General features: G+C 54.7%; 3 protein-coding genes across 3 annotated transcripts; all 3 read left to right on the forward strand.

Annotated features, from left to right (window-relative positions):
* Nucleotides 1-356: 356 nt before the first annotated feature.
* Nucleotides 357-2,248, forward strand: LOC311196317 (T-cell surface glycoprotein CD1b-3-like; the record flags this gene model as incomplete). Its single annotated transcript, XM_084269858.1, has 6 exons — nt 357-438; nt 737-994; nt 1,153-1,434; nt 1,540-1,824; nt 1,919-2,015; nt 2,188-2,248. The coding sequence occupies 6 exons, from the start codon at nt 357-359 to the stop codon at nt 2,246-2,248; spliced, it is 1,065 nt and encodes a 354-aa protein (XP_084125984.1).
* Nucleotides 2,249-5,338: 3,090 nt separating this feature from the next.
* On the forward strand, nt 5,339-8,748 carry LOC311196262 (T-cell surface glycoprotein CD1b-3-like). The gene is made up of 6 exons (XM_084269788.1): nt 5,339-5,432; nt 6,802-7,062; nt 7,584-7,865; nt 7,971-8,255; nt 8,371-8,473; nt 8,598-8,748. The coding sequence occupies exons 1-6, from the start codon at nt 5,360-5,362 to the stop codon at nt 8,641-8,643; spliced, it is 1,050 nt and encodes a 349-aa protein (XP_084125914.1). The 5' UTR covers nt 5,339-5,359; the 3' UTR covers nt 8,644-8,748.
* Nucleotides 8,749-9,962: 1,214 nt separating this feature from the next.
* On the forward strand, nt 9,963-14,417 carry LOC311196070 (T-cell surface glycoprotein CD1b-3-like; the record flags this gene model as incomplete). Its single annotated transcript, XM_084269565.1, has 6 exons — nt 9,963-10,026; nt 11,084-11,341; nt 13,414-13,695; nt 13,790-14,074; nt 14,151-14,238; nt 14,355-14,417. 6 exons carry the CDS (start codon nt 9,963-9,965, stop codon nt 14,359-14,361), a joined length of 984 nt encoding a protein of 327 aa, XP_084125691.1. The 3' UTR covers nt 14,362-14,417.
* Nucleotides 14,418-15,191: the final 774 nt, after the last annotated feature.

Here is a 15,191-nt window from a genome sequence, read left to right on the forward strand (position 1 = left end):
ACAGAACAGATGGAAATGTCTGTGCTACACAGGGCCAAGTGATGCCCAGCACAAATGGCAGCAAGGGACATTCCCATCAATGGACAGTGGATGCAGCCCATGGCATCTCCCACCCAAATTCCCCCAGCACTCACAGCCATACTCAGGGTGCCCCAGACCAGCCCATGCCAAGCAGGAACCTCAGGGCCCTCCCCAAAACCTCAGTGCCAGCCCTATTGGCTGCCAGGGCCACTAGGACCAACAGAGCTGCCTGGGCAGAGCCACACTGAAGAGAACTGTGCAGCCACGTCTCTCTCAGCCCCTTCCTCCTACTGCTGCACCCACTACTGCACGCACTGGGCCTTGCTGCTGGTACTATGCAACCCCCTCACCTCTGCCTCCTCCTTCTCCTTCCCACCTACCTCCTTCTCCTCTCTGGGACGTGGGCGGACCAGGAAGGTAAGAAGGAGCCACGGCTCATATGCTCCTATGCTACCGTGGGACCCAGCGGGCGAGGGGCTTCCTGCTCCCTACTCGCCCTAGGCACTTGTGTCCTCACACTTACTTGTCCCCTGGTCCCACATCTCCTTCCTGGTAGGGATGCAGCCACCCTATGTGGTGTAGAGGGTGGGAACTGGGGCTGCCCAGGATACAGGGGCTTATGGGATCCTGCAGGTCCCTGCAACCTTGAGGACCCGTACCTCAGCCCCTCCACTTTCCCCAGCTCTCTCCCCGTGTTGACCTCTGTCTCATGTAGGGACCTTCACCCTCCGGCTGCTCCAGACCTCCATCTTCCAGAATACTTCCTTTGTGGACACAGAAGGGCTGGGCCTACTGGAAGACATCGAGCTTGGTTCCCTTGATAAGCATACTTGGTCCATCCGCTTCTATCAGCCCTGGGTGCGCCCAGCCCTGCCCCGCAGTGACTGGGACACCATTGAGAACATGCTCAAGATCTATTTGCAGCAGTTCAACCACCTGATCAATGAAGGTGCAATGCAGAGGGATGTGCCCTGTGAGTACCTGGTCATCTTTGCATCTGCTCTCTAAACAGCATATGAAACGTGGGGAAGGACTCAGTAGTTCTGGTACTGCATAAGAGTTGCTGACCACATCCCCAGGAAGGCTGTCCCAGCCCCTCATGCAACCTCTCTCTCCTCTCTGCTCCTCCAGACCCCTTTGTGGCCCAATGCGTAGCAGGCTGTGAGCTCTACCACAATAGGACCTCCCGGGCCTTTGCCTATGTGGGTTACAATGGTGAAGACTTCCTCAGCTTCAGTGTGGACAATGCTACCTGGCTCCTCTCCCAAGACACCAATCTGTCACGGTATGTCCAGGCTGTTCTCCAGAACTATACCGCCTTCAGTGAGCTGGTGGAAGTCCTCTTCAATGATACCTGTGTCGATGACATGGAGGTGTTACTGCATTATGGGAAAGCAGCTCTGGAGAGACAAGGTGAGAGCACCCCCAACCCTGGCACAGACACCCCAAAGCCCCACACACTGGGGCCAAGCAGTGCCCCAGCAGGGCTCCCCCCACCCCTTCCTTCTCACCCCCTAGAGATGCCTGTGGCCACAGTCTTTGCCCGCACATCCAGACCAGACCAGCTTCTGCTGGTTTGCCGTGTCACCGGCTTCTACCCACGGCCCATCAGTGTGGCCTGGCTGCGGGATGGCCAGGAGGTGCCACCGGGCCCAGCACTCAACACCAGCGCCATCCTGCCCAACGCCGACCTCACCTACCAGCTCCGCAGCATCTTGGCTGTGGCCGCCCGTGATGGGCACAGCTACGCCTGCCGTGTGCGTCATCGCAGCCTGGGCACCCGCAGCCTCCTCATCCCATGGGGTAGGTGCCTCTCATGGGGCTTATAAGCAGCCCTGCCTCGTGGGATGGAGCGAAGATAGGAAATCTCATAGGAGCCTCTACTCATATTTTTCAGGGAACTCAGAGGTGGTGCTGATCACAGGGATTGTGGCTGGGCTACTGGCAGCTGTGGCCGTGGCTGCTGTCATAGCACTTTGGGCATGGAAACACAGGTGAGGCCCTCTCTGCCCCATGGAGCAGCAGTGGGAGAGAATGAGGGGAAATGCCCTAAGAGATTGCTGCACTTAGCACCAAAGCTCCGGCTCTGGCCTTGACAGCTGCTGTCTGCACCCCCATGAGGTCTCTTCCATGGACTATCCGTTAGCTGTCCCACTCTCATTTCAGAAAGCACCAGCAGATGGAGGAATCAGAGTCCAGGAATTCCATCCTGAGCAAAGAAGCTTAGCCCAGAAGGGAGCCAGCAGCATTTGTTTCCTTCTACCACCTTCACAGGGTCAAAATCCTTTATCTGCTTTGACAAAATTCTGGGCACTGCTGAGTGTGAGATCAACTCAACTTGGAGGTGCAGAGGAGAAACCTGGGGGGCTCCTAACTGCTTCAATTTGCTAGGCACACAAGGGTGCAAGTCTGAGACGTCCTCACACATTATGTATGATCATCTCTTACCTTGTGTCAGTGCTTCATGCACCCACTGAGGCACTTCAGGGCACCTGGATTCCCGTTGTCAATTTCTTCTGGTAAAGTAACAAATCTATGGGTTGGTGGTAAACTGTGTCCTTCTGCTGTCACTTTCTGGTACTTTATCTTAAAAGCTGCCTTTTTTAATCACATTCCAAAAATACATGTTCTGAGACTGAACTGTGCCACCACTGCCTAACAGCACCTGCCCACAAAGCATTTTATAAAGTGCTGAGTAACACTGAGACTCTGATGTAATCTGTGACCTGCTGATATGTATAAAATGCAATTAAAATATTCATGTTTTCTGTAAGAACACATGCCTGTCCTCAGGGTTTGGATTGTCTCAGGATGGTAATGACCAGCTGTAAATGGAAGCTGGAGCACCACTGAATTACTGGTGCTAATTAAAGGAAACAGCAAAGAAATAAAAAGAGGGGAAAAAAAAGTGAAAGTGTGTTTGTGTCTATACACACACAGTCTTACATAAGCAACTGCGCACATGGGGGTAAAATATGCCCCCAGGCCTCCCAGTTAAGAAAAAAGGAAGCCAACCTCCCATTGGAGACAGCGGAGATGAGACAGACATAGGAAGGAATTTAGTTGATGCTTCCTATCAACCACAAACATCAATGTGTGGCTTCAAAAGGGTTGGTTTCACAGGACAACTTCCTGGCAAGGTTTCACTGGAAACATCTCCAGCAGCCATGTGTGAGCCAACTACCAGCTGAGTCAGAGGAAAACCCAACTGGCCACATCCACCACACTTGGTGGGAGCTGGTTGTCCCCTGGCCACACCCTGAGAACCACAGTGCTGTGGGCAGGACTGCATTTCCCTGACAGTCAGAGTTGCCAGCTGGCACTGTGGGGCTCAAGGTTCTCTGTGCAGGTAGAGTGATATTTAGTCCTTCCCAGTCCTCGCTGATCTAAGAAAGACAGATGAAACTTGTCCTGTGCAGGCAGCGCCCACCTCATGTTGGGAGCCTACAGCCTCAGCGCCATGAAGCTCATGTGGCAATTCATCTCCCAGAGTAAAACCCCTGCAGTACTCATGGACATGGCAGGAGGAAGCTCACCCACCAAATCTGAACTTCAGGTGCAGGTGGTGAGCAAACCTGACATGAAGAGGTGGTCATGTGCCTGACCTCCCAAGAGACCCTACGTAACACATACCCAAACTGCAGAAGGGAATGGCTGTGCACCAAGCACAGCCTGCCGTGCCGCTGCCACCACACTGAAGGAAATGACTGCTAACCTGTGACAGTAATGAGGGGAGCTGAGACTGGCAAGTGAAAGGAGAGGTGTCAGTGACCTCCCAACACACTGGCACAAGCCAGAGGTCTGCTACTGGCCTGTCAGCTGCTCAGCTAAGATGACCAATGGTCCCCCTTAGGAATGGAGCCCTAAGGACAAACCTTATAGGACAGTGTGGACAAACATGCCACTGCCTCTTCCCTCCGTCGTCTCTCCATGGCTGAGCTTTGCCATCCCACCAGCCAAACACTCTCCTCTGACCCCAGCACTAGTGGCCTTGCCAGGAGGGATGTGGACAGTGTGGTGGCATGGCCAGACATCCCCTGGGTGATGCCAAGGTGAGCTGCTGGAGAAGTTGGTACCATTTCTGAGCCTGCCAGTCCACCGCAGCACCCCTACTTCTCTATGGGACATCTCCACAGAAAGGAAGGGGTACGGTGTCCTTGTCTCCCCGTGTCTGGTCCAGTGTCATGGAGTGTGGGTGCTCAGCCTGCAGCAGCCCCATATGGATCTTCTCCATGTGCTCACCACAGCTGGGGTCATCCGAGATGAGGACATGGAGCAGGGATTCCTGGTCCCAGTTGTGCTTGGAAGGGTCACATGTTGCCCAGACACATGTCACCAGGGATGCCTTGGCCCCAGGCTGTGTTTGGAGTTTAGCGGGGCGTCCCACCCTAAAGTTCCCCTTTCTCTGGTTTCGTTTCCGCCTTTGTCCCCATCATGGACACCCCCAGGAAAGGGGAAGAGAAACTGCAGGGTGAAGCAAGGTTCCCAGCGGACAGGCCATGGAGGAGCAGTGGGTAAGAACAGTGTGGGGGTTACCCAGCTCTCATTGCCCCTTCATCCCTCCAGCACTGGCCGCTGGGGGACAATGGGGACAGAGCCAGGGGATGGACCCCACCATTCCTATTCCTGTTCCCAGGGACGTTTGTAGAGGGGGACAGGGTTCCCCACCACATAAGTCAGGAAGGAAGGGGGAGTGCCAGGCTGCAGCCCAGGCCCTCTCTGGGGGGGTTTAGAGGAGAGTTGGAGCTGCCTAGCACTATTTGTGCAGCCATGGGCCCCACAAGAACTGTGTGTCTCCTCTTCACTGGGGAGCCCCATTCGCAGGGTTGGGCAGGAGGAGCCTGTGCTGGAGGTACGGGGGAGGCGGTGTGGCCAAAGATGCCCTCTCTCAGTGCGGGGTTGAGTGTTCAGTAGCCATCTTTCTCCAGTCAGGGCCACGGTCCCCTCCATCAGATCTGATGCATCCCACAAATACAGGTATGGGGGCCAGATACCACCAGTGGGGAGGAGCAGTCAGCAGGAGCAGGTTCCTCAAGCACACATTTTCTTATAGAGCCATTTCCTGATCTTCCCTTTCCCTGCCCCCCTCCTCCTGTCTCCTCCCCAGCCCCAGCCTGTCACTACACTTGATGCTTAAGATCTTATTTCGTATTTGCTCACTCACACATGTCTCAGTCCCCAGCTGGGGACCTCTGGGGCCCTCCCCAACACACCAGCACGAGTCCCATTGGTGGAGAGCCACCGCTATGACTTCTGGGCTGAAGTGTCAGACTGTAGGGGTGCTTCTTCCTCCTGCAGTTACTCCTGCTGCTGCTGCTTTGACCTTGCTGTGTGCGCCATGCAGCCCTCTCACCTCATCCTCTTCCTCTTTATCGCCCTCCTCCTCCCTGGGATGTGGGCAGACCCAGAGGGTAAGTGGGAGCTCTGACTCACCCCTACCAATCTCACCACCCCTGTCAGAGGCCCTCACAGGCTCCTCAGGGGAGGCATCGCCACTGTCCCCTGCATGGGGAATGATGATCTCCAGCATCAAGGGGCCACCCCCAACCGCGCAGCACTCAAAGGTGCCCTGTCCCTGCCTGCCTTCTATGTTCCTACTCAGGGCTTTAAGCCTCACTGGCTCTTGCACAGGGGCTTGGGCACCCAAGCAGAAGTGGGGCACAGGGGTCTGCAGCACTTCCTGGGGTGAGGTTCCCCCAAAGGTGCCTTCCTCCTGTAGGGAGCCTGAGGGCACCAGGGGAGTCTCAGCTCCATCTGATGCTTTGGGCCCCTTCCAGAAGCTCCTTGTTTGTTGGGGAGCTGCACTAGCCAGAGGGTGTTTGGGGTGCTGCTGTCACACAGTGTCACCACAACCCTGTGAGACCTCATGTTTCCAGGGAAGCAGCAGCAGAAATTGTAATGCAGGATTGATCTCTGGTCTGGGCTACTCCCCTGCCCCTGCCAGTGTGCAGTCTCATTGAGCTCCTGATGCCCAGGAGCCCCCCCACCTGGATGAAATGTCCTTTCCCATCCTCCATCCTCCCTGTCCTCTGCATCATGTGCAGGTCTCTGGCAGACATAGGTCCCCGCACAGTGCTTCTTTGAAGGTAGCCTCACCCCAAAATGCTGAGGTGCCTCTCACCATCTGCTCCAGAGGGAGGCAGGGAAGACATGAGGTGCCTGAAATCCTGTAAGGGGGAGAAAGACCTCACTGAAAGTAAAACAGGGAAGGAAAAAGAGCAGTGTGGAGGCAGAGGAAGTTCGGACAGGAAAGCAACCCTGTGTAAACAAGGAGGTGAGAGTCCAGTGAAGACATGCATGGGGGGTTACCCAGTGTCCTGATTCTGGCCAGGTCACAGTTAACCTTCCCAAGCAGCCAGCACAAGGGATCTGAGTGAGCTCAGGTGAGCTGAGGGAGCCCGGGCTGTTCTCACATCACCTGACATCACTCTCCTATAAAAGGGGCTGGTCGGGGGGAAGGGTCCCTCAGTGTTTCTAGGGCAGTCTGAGTGTGGCTGGGGTGCCCTCACAGTGGTGCAGTACTCTGTGTCATTTTCAGGTCAATAAGGTACTCTGTATTATCACTGGGTGTAAGTGAAACTTGTCGCAGGCTGTTGCTGTTCTGCTTTTGTGGTGATTTTGTCAGTAAACTGCCCTTCTAGGTATGGGGCACCTACCACCTCTCTGGGCAACCTCATTGTAGAAAATTTCTTCCTTATGTCTTGTCTAAATCCCTTGTTTTCTTTACATACTCCTCTGCTCATTTCTTGTAGCCCTTCCTATCCCCATCTTTTTTTCTAGAAGAGCTGCAGGTTTTCCAGCTGCTCCAGACAAGCACCTTCACCAGTGTTACCTCCGCCATGGTGTCTGGGGTGGCTCTGCTGGGGGATGTCCCCATCTTCACGCTGGATCCTGCCAACTGGACTGTTCAGTTCCATTGGCCGTGGGCCCGCCAAGCCACAGATGAAGGTGATGAGGAGAAGATCAAGTCCCACGCCAAGCTCCTTCTGCGCAATATGATCCATTACGTGCATGAAATAGTCCAGCAGGCACAATTGGACTGTGAGTATGGGGACAACCCCAGCCCTGGGTTCCACATGTGCCCTCCTCCCTACTGGGGCAGCATCTGAGGGGTCTCATGGGGTGCAGCAGCTCCTAAAAGGATAATGGCAAACACTGCAGCTGATGGGGGTCATGGCAAGCAGGGGTGGGGGGGGCAGTACACTGAAAATACCCCTCAGGGCTCCTGCCTGATGGCACAAGAGGACCTCTCTGCGCATCAGGGAGCTGCCACCAAATTTACCAGGGCTGTGGGACCTGCACAGTACAGATAAGGGAAGGAGAAAGCTGTGGGCAAATATTCTGGGAGACATTCTGTTTGAGCTAATTGCTAACTGGCCTGATATCCATGCTGGCCCTCCAAGGGGACTAAGGGCTTGCAGGGTGTCCTGGGACTCCCTGAAGCATGGTGCCATGGCCTGCTGCCACGTGCACCCTGCTGCCCATCACACCCCTGCACATGCCTCATGCCACCCATGCCCCACATGCTCACGGAATCTCTCCAATGGCTATGCCCTTGGCAGACCCATTGGTGGTCCAGTTACGTGCAGGCTGCGTGCTGCACCCCAACAGCACAAGCTGGGGCTTCATGGATGTTGGAGAGGATGGGAGAGACCTCATAGCTTTTGAGACGGAGAGGCAGTGCTGGGAGCCCCAGCAGCAGTCCCGTCTGGCAGACGTGGTCAGCAAGTCCCTTAAGAGTAAGAAGTCTGTCACGGCACTCCTGGAACACATCCTCTCCATCTCCTGTAAGAATCACATCCTTAGGTTGTGGAAGTATGGAAGAGCAACTCTGGAGAGACAAGGTGAGAGCACCCCCAACCCTGGCACAGACACCCCAAAGCCCCACACACTGGGGCCAAGCAGTGCCCCAGCAGGGCTCCCCCCACCCCTTCCTTCTCACCCCCTAGAGATGCCTGTGGCCACAGTCTTTGCCCGCACGTCCAGACCAGACCAGCTTCTGCTGGTTTGCCGTGTCACCGGCTTCTACCCACGGCCCATCAGTGTGGCCTGGCTGCGGGATGGCCAGGAGGTGCCACCGGGCCCAGCACTCAACACCAGCACCATCCTGCCCAACGCCGACCTCACCTACCAGCTCCGCAACATCTTGGCCGTGGCCCCTTGTGATGGGCACAGCTACGCCTGCCGTGTGCGTCATCGCAGCCTGGGCACCCGCAGCCTCCTCATCCCATGGGGTAGGTGCCACCTGTGGGGATGGGGCACAGGGTGCAGGTAGCAGCCACTAAACCTGTGTGGCACAGCTCCTGTGTGGTGCTGCCACACTCCCATGCCCCCCCTTTTCTCTCCCAGTTCCAGAAAGCTGCAGGACAGCTCCAATTTTGGGGATCGCCATCGCACTGCTGCTTGTTGTGGCCACAGCCTCTGCTGGGACGTTTTGGTGGTGGAAGCGCAGGTGAGGTGTCCCTGGTCTCAGGTTTATAGGCAGATGTGTCAGGCCAGGAGGTTGCAGCAGCAGCAGCTCTGCAGGGGTGAACTCCCCATCCCTGCATGCGGCTTACAGTGGCTCTCTCTTGCAGAAAAGGCGACAGGGCCACACAGGATACCCAGGAATTCATCGTTTGAGGCCTGGCTCCCCACCCAACAGTGAGCTCCCTCATCACCAGATCTCCCTGTTTCTCATCTCCCATCCCTGACCCATCAGCATTGTAGGGATTTTACTCTGGAAAAACACAGCATTAAACAACCTTTTGGTCACATGTGGCTCCTATCCTCCTTTCCCCCCCACAAGGTCACCCCAGAAAACCCCACAGAGATAGGATAATAAGAAATAAGAACAAATCTAAAAACACCTTCACCCCACCCCTTCCTTCTTTCCAGGGCAAACTTCTCTCTTGACTTTTCTGCCTCCTCCTCCTCCCAAGTGGCACAATGGGATGGGGAATGAAGATTGCCATCAGTTTATTATGCATTGTCTCTGTTGCTCCTTCCTCTCCACCCTGCTCCAGCACAGGGTGCCACTCACAGTCCTTCACACATTTCTCCAGCCTGAGTTCTTCCCATGGGCTGCAGTTATTCATGGAGTGCTCCAGTGTGGGTCCCTTCAACAGTAGTGCAGTCCTTCAGGAACAGACTGCTCCAGCATGGGACCCTGTGAGGTCAAAAGTCCTACCAGAAGACCTGCTGCCCCATGAGGTACTCTCCATGGGTCACAGTGTCTTTTTGGCACATTCACCTGCTCCAATGTGTTGTCTTCTATGGGCTGCAGAAAGGTATCTGCTCCACCATGGTCTTTCACCATAGACTGCATGGACACCATCAAGTGTCTGTAGCATCTCCTCCTCCTCCTCATTTTATCTGTAGTTGCTTCTCTCACATACTCTAACTTGTCTCTCCCAAAAAACTGCGCAGCAGTTTTTACCACTTCTAAAATGCTTTATCACAGAGGCTCTACCAACATTGCTGAGTGGCTCAGCTGTGGCCAGTGGTGGGTCCGTCTTAGAGCTGGCTAGAACTGACTCTATTTGACATATTCTTGTTTCTTCTCACAAGCCATCCCTGCAGGCCTGCTGCTACCAAAACTTTGCCATGTAAACCAAATACACTCTACAGAGTAACTCTCTGAGGGTTATCATGGGAGGCAGCTTACACTGTCCTAGGTGTCAGGGTACTGCTGCAGTCAGGAGGGATGACTTTGCACCCACCCAAATTCCCCTAGAACTTGGAACTGTCAGCCAGAATACCCCAACCCTCTGCCAACCGCACCATCTTCCCCTGGGGAACACACAGCCAGGTCCTCCCCAAAACCACAGCACCGGTCTCATTGGTTACTGGGGCCACCAGAGCTTCCCCAGGCAGTGACGCCACGGGGACAACTCCGCTGTAACAGCTTTGATGGTCCTTCCTCCTGCAACAGCTGCTCCTGCATGCTTGCTGCTGGCACCATGCAGCCCTCTTGCTGCCTCCTGTTCTTCCTTCTCTTCCCTGGGACATCTGCAGATCCAGAGGGTAAGTGGGAGTTGTGGCTCACCCCCTCTAGATCCCATCCCTGCACTGCAGGACCCCATAGAGGTGGCAGGGGGTGGGCACAGACAGGCTGTCCCAACACCAAGGGACCACCCCCCACCCCATAGCACCCAAAGGTGCCCCATCCCTGCCTGCCTGCTCAGCACCACTGGAACTGGGCTTCAGGCACTTGAGCAGCCAAGAGGCAAGTGGTCCCTCAGCCAGGTCTGGAGTGTTGGGGTGCCCCCCAAATCATCTTCCTCTGGCAGGGAGCCTGTGTGCAGCATGGGTTCTCAGCCCGTCACAGCTCAACAACTCTGCACTGGGCTCCAATCCCTTAGGAAGGTCCTGGGCACTGCCCTCAGCCTGTGGGATCATTTTTCTTGTAATTGAAGGGTCCCTGGATCCTCTGCATTCTCTCCTCGTGAAACAGTGCTCCAAGGTTCCTTCTGCTGCCAGAATGAGCCTCTGCCTGTATCCCCAGCCAGTTCCCCATGCCAGAGGCAGGCACTCATCAACTCTGGCCAGGGGTGCAGCCACTGCTCCAAAACAGGTTCCGCTCTGCCCTGCTTGCTACCAAGAGTCTCATTGAACATTGAACTGCAGTCTCCTATCTCCTGCTAGTGTTTGGTCTTGAGCACTGCTTGGGAGCCTCAAATAGGTGAAATTCCCCTCCCTCCCAGCTCCCCCCGCCCCTGCACTATGTGCAGGTCTCCTGTGGATCCGGGTCTGGCATGGGTGCTCCTTGTCAAGGGAGCATCACCCCATACCAGCACTGAGGTTCCCTCTGCCATCCCTTCCACATGGGTAATTGACAGCTCCAAGAAGGTCACAGTGGGGTGGTGAATGGCTAAAAAAAGAATTAGAGAAGCAGAAAGAGGCTCAGAGAGCTGTGGAAGGAAACCGCAAACCAAGTGAAACCAAGGGATATCCTCTGCCCTGTCCATCTGCCCCATCTTGCTCTACCTGTCCCCAGGGACACTGCAAACCATCCTTCCTCCTGGGGCTGTCACCACCCCTTTATACTTGAGTGCCCCAATGCCACTTCCTCTCCCCACAGGTTCTTTTAAAATGCACCTTTTCCAAACCTTGGTCTTCCACAACACCAGCTTTGTGGATGTTTCATTCTGGGCCACCCTGGAAGACTTTGTCTTTGCTACAGTGCAGAAATACACCTGGAATATTGTCTACCTCTACCCATGGGTCTATCCAGCCCTGCCTGCAGCAGAGTGGGACAGCCTTCGAAACCTGTTCAAGATCTATGTGCATGACTTCATACTGTTCATGACCAATGATGCCAAGCTGTACCAGATACCCTGTGAGTACCAGGTGCTCAGCACCTCCTTAACCAGTTCAGAATTCTAGGAAAAGTAGCTCAGACTCATTACAGCTTTCCCAAACCAGGGCTGGCAGGAGGGAATGGGCCTCATTCTGCACCAGAAAGATTCCCAAACTACCCTGTCCTGTGTGGAGATCACATGGGGGCCATCCTAGTCCCCAGCAAAATCCTTGGCCACATTTAGTTCCACTTATGCCCTCAAGACCAGCGCCCATTATTGCTCCACAGGCACACCAAACCCCACCAGAGAAGTAATCTGAGAAAGTGGAGTAGAAGGTCAGAGGCCTCTCTGCTCACATGTGTGGAACAGGACGCATGGAGCAAGCACCTGGCCCAAAACACTGGTGCAGCACTGGTTAACCAAGGGCAGGGTGCCACTGTCCTCCTACTCACCCGCACCCCATGTCCTGTCACTCCCCCAAAGCAGTGCTTCCTGCTTTGCCATGGCTCCCAACCATGCTGTGGCCAAGGATAGCTTGAGGACTAGAATCTACAGGCCTCATGACAGGTTTCTCAGAGTACTCAGGGTTCCTCATAGGACACGCCTTCCAGTCCCTTCACCAACTTTGTTGCCCTTCTCTGGATGCGTTCTAGTACCTTCATATCTATCTTAAATGATGGGGCCCAGCACTGCAAACAGTACTCAAGGTGAGGCCGCACCAGCACTAAATACAGTGGGATAATCCCCTCTCTTGACCAGCTGCTTATGCTGTGTTTGATGTCTTCCAGGATGCAGTTTTCTTTCTGGGCTGCCAGGCCACACTGCTGGCTCTGACTGAGCCTGCTGCAAACCAGCATCCCCGGGACCCTTTCTGCAGGGCTGCTCTCCAGCCACTCCCCTCCCAATTAATACTTGTGTTCAGTGTTACTCTGCCCCTGGTGCAGAATCTGAAGTTTGATCTTGCTGAATTTCATGCCCACTGATTACTTGACGTAATCTATCCAGATCCCTCTGCAAGGCCTCTTATCCCTCAGGACAGTCAAGAGCACCTCATGGTTTGATACTGTCAGCAAACTTGCTAATGGTGCATTCAACTGGTAACGGTGCATGCAAAGTACTGAACCGCTACTGGCCCTAGGATTGAGCCCTGAGGAACACCACTGGTGACCAGTCACCACCCAAATGTAGACCCTTTGAGTCCTGCTGTACAGCCAGTTCTTCACCCAGCATGATGTGGACCTTGTCATCTCACAGTTGGACAACTTGTCCAGAAGGATGCTACAAGGGACAGTATGAAAAGTCTTACTGAAGTCTATAAAAATTACACCCGCCTTCCCTTCATCCCCTAATTAGTTACAGGACTTTCCCTTTGTGAACTCATGTTGACTGGGTTGCATAATCCTGTAAATGCCTTTCAGTAGTACCCAGTGTGATGTTCTCCATGCTTTTTACAAATACTGATGTTAGATTAAGAGTCTGTAGTTTCCTAGGTCTTGCCTTATGCCCTTCTTGTAAATTAGCTTGCGGTCAACAGGGACCTCCCCAGACACTCAAGACCTTTGGTAGATGATTGAGAGGGTCCTGCCATAACATCCACCAACTCCTTCGGTGCTCTGGGATGAATCCCACCGGGCCCCATGGACTTTTGAACATTCAGCTGCTACAGCTGCACCCTGAGAGTTCCAGTGTCTACAAAAGGAGAGTCACTGCTCCTGCAGCCTGACTCAGAGGACCAGGCAGCCCAAGGTCTACTGGTATCATTAAAGACGGAGGCAAAACCAACAGTGAATCCCTAACTTTTTCTTCTACTTTCTTCTTCTAACTTTCTTCTACTAGTCAGGTGACCATCATCAACAAGTATCAGCCCAATGTTTTCTTTAGACCTCCTCTTACTATTAGTGTACCTAAAAAAAGCCTTTCTTGTTGTCTGAAACAAAGCTGGCCAATTTCAACTCTAACTGAGCTTTGGTCTTTTGTGTCTTCTCCCCAGGGAGAATGACTTGGGGTGCAGAGGGAAGGGGAAAGGGCTGTGCCCAAAGAAGTGAGTGCCAGGCTGCAATTTCAGGCTCCAGGTCAAGCTGCACTCATGATGCCCATCATCCCCCGCCAGACCCCTTTGTGTTCCAGGGTATGGCTGGCTGCGACTTGTATTCCAATGGCTCCTATACCAGATTCTGTCGTCTGGCCTACAAGGCCCATGACTTCGTCAGCTTCAATGTGGACAACATCAGCTGGGACAGGCATCAGGAGAGTGAGCTGGCAGCACAAGTTCAGAGGCAATACACCACCTTCACTGAATTCTCCGTGACCCTGCAGTATCTTCTCAATGTCACCTGCATTGACCAGATGAAGAAATTCATTGAGTATGGAAGGGCAACTCTGGAGAGACAAGGTGAGAGCACCCCCAACCCTGGCACAGACACCCCAAAGCCCCACACACTCGGCCCCAGCGGGGCTCCCCCCACCCCTTCCTTCTCACCCCCTAGAGATGCCTGTGGCCACAGTCTTTGCCCGCACGTCCAGACCAGACCAGCTTCTGCTGGTTTGCCGTGTCACCGGCTTCTACCCACGGCCCATCAGTGTGGCCTGGCTGCGGGATGGCCAGGAGGTGCCACCGGGCCCAGCACTCAACACCAGCGCCATCCTGCCCAACGCCGACCTCACCTACCAGCTCCGCAGCATCTTGGCTGTGGCCGCCCGTGATGGGCACAGCTACGCCTGCCGTGTGCGTCATCGCAGCCTGGGCACCCGCAGCCTCCTCATCCCATGGGGTAGGTGCCACCTGGCATGTCCAGCCATAGCCTCCTGTGTGCCTGCAACCCTTCTCCTTTCTCCTCTCTCCTACAGAGGTAGCTTCCAGTGTTGGCGTCATCATTGCAGTTCTGCTGACCATAGCTGCATGCCTGGCTGGGGCCATTTGGTGCTACAGGCGCAGGTGAGGTTTCCTCCTCACGCAGATGCACCAGCTCCATCAGCTCCCAGCCACATGGGGTGGGAAATGCCTTGGCAGCATTGCCTGCCCCTTCCAACCTCACTGACCTTCTTCTGCAGGAGATGAGAGCAAAGGACACACCACACCAGGAGTACCACAGGGATGCCCCAGCCCTCCACATCTCCCTGATAATAAACCACTAATTAACACCTCCATGCATGTGGAAACTCCTTGTGTGCTGTGCCCAGTGCCCACATCACATGCACATGGCATCACACATCTTCTGCCCACCCCAGGAAAGACAGGAAGAGCCCTAGTGCAGCTCACATTCCTCATCCCAGGTTGAAACACTAGGACAGCACCGAACACCAACGTGATATCCCTGGCCCCAAACCCTCGTCCCAGGGGGCACCAGGGTCTGCACATAACAGCAGGGCTTAGCCAGCACCATTGCAGGCCGGGGCAGGGAATGACCATTTTCCACCCACCCACACTTTTCAGGGTGCTTCAAGACCTCTGTTCCAGATCCCAGTCCCTGGGACCAGGGAAGGGTGACAAACAGGGGTCACCACACAGTTTAGGGGCATGGGGAGCCCAGGCATGCAGCCACCTGTGGGAGCAGGGTTCACATCCCCCATGGGAAACACAACTGCACTGGGACAAACCTGTGCTGTTGAGTGCTGGGGGCAGCAGCACAGATGGGAAAGAGATGTCTGTTAGAGCAGGACCAGGGTCTTTTGTCAGGTGCATCAGCAAAGGACATTCTCATTGAGGACACTGGATGCAGTTCACATGTATGTGGCACCCACACCTGCATTGGGGGTAGAGAAGAGTGCTTGAGTCACCCGTACTACCTCAGGTGTCAGGGTGCCACTGTGGTCATGAGGGACCCCACCTGTAACCACAGGGATGGCCTTGCTCCCATCCAAATGCCCCCAGCACCTGTAGCCCTAGGC

The sequence above is a fragment of the Gallinula chloropus genome (genome assembly GCF_964237585.1).
Source record: "Gallinula chloropus genome assembly, chromosome: 12".
Taxonomy (NCBI): Eukaryota; Metazoa; Chordata; class Aves; order Gruiformes; family Rallidae; genus Gallinula; species Gallinula chloropus.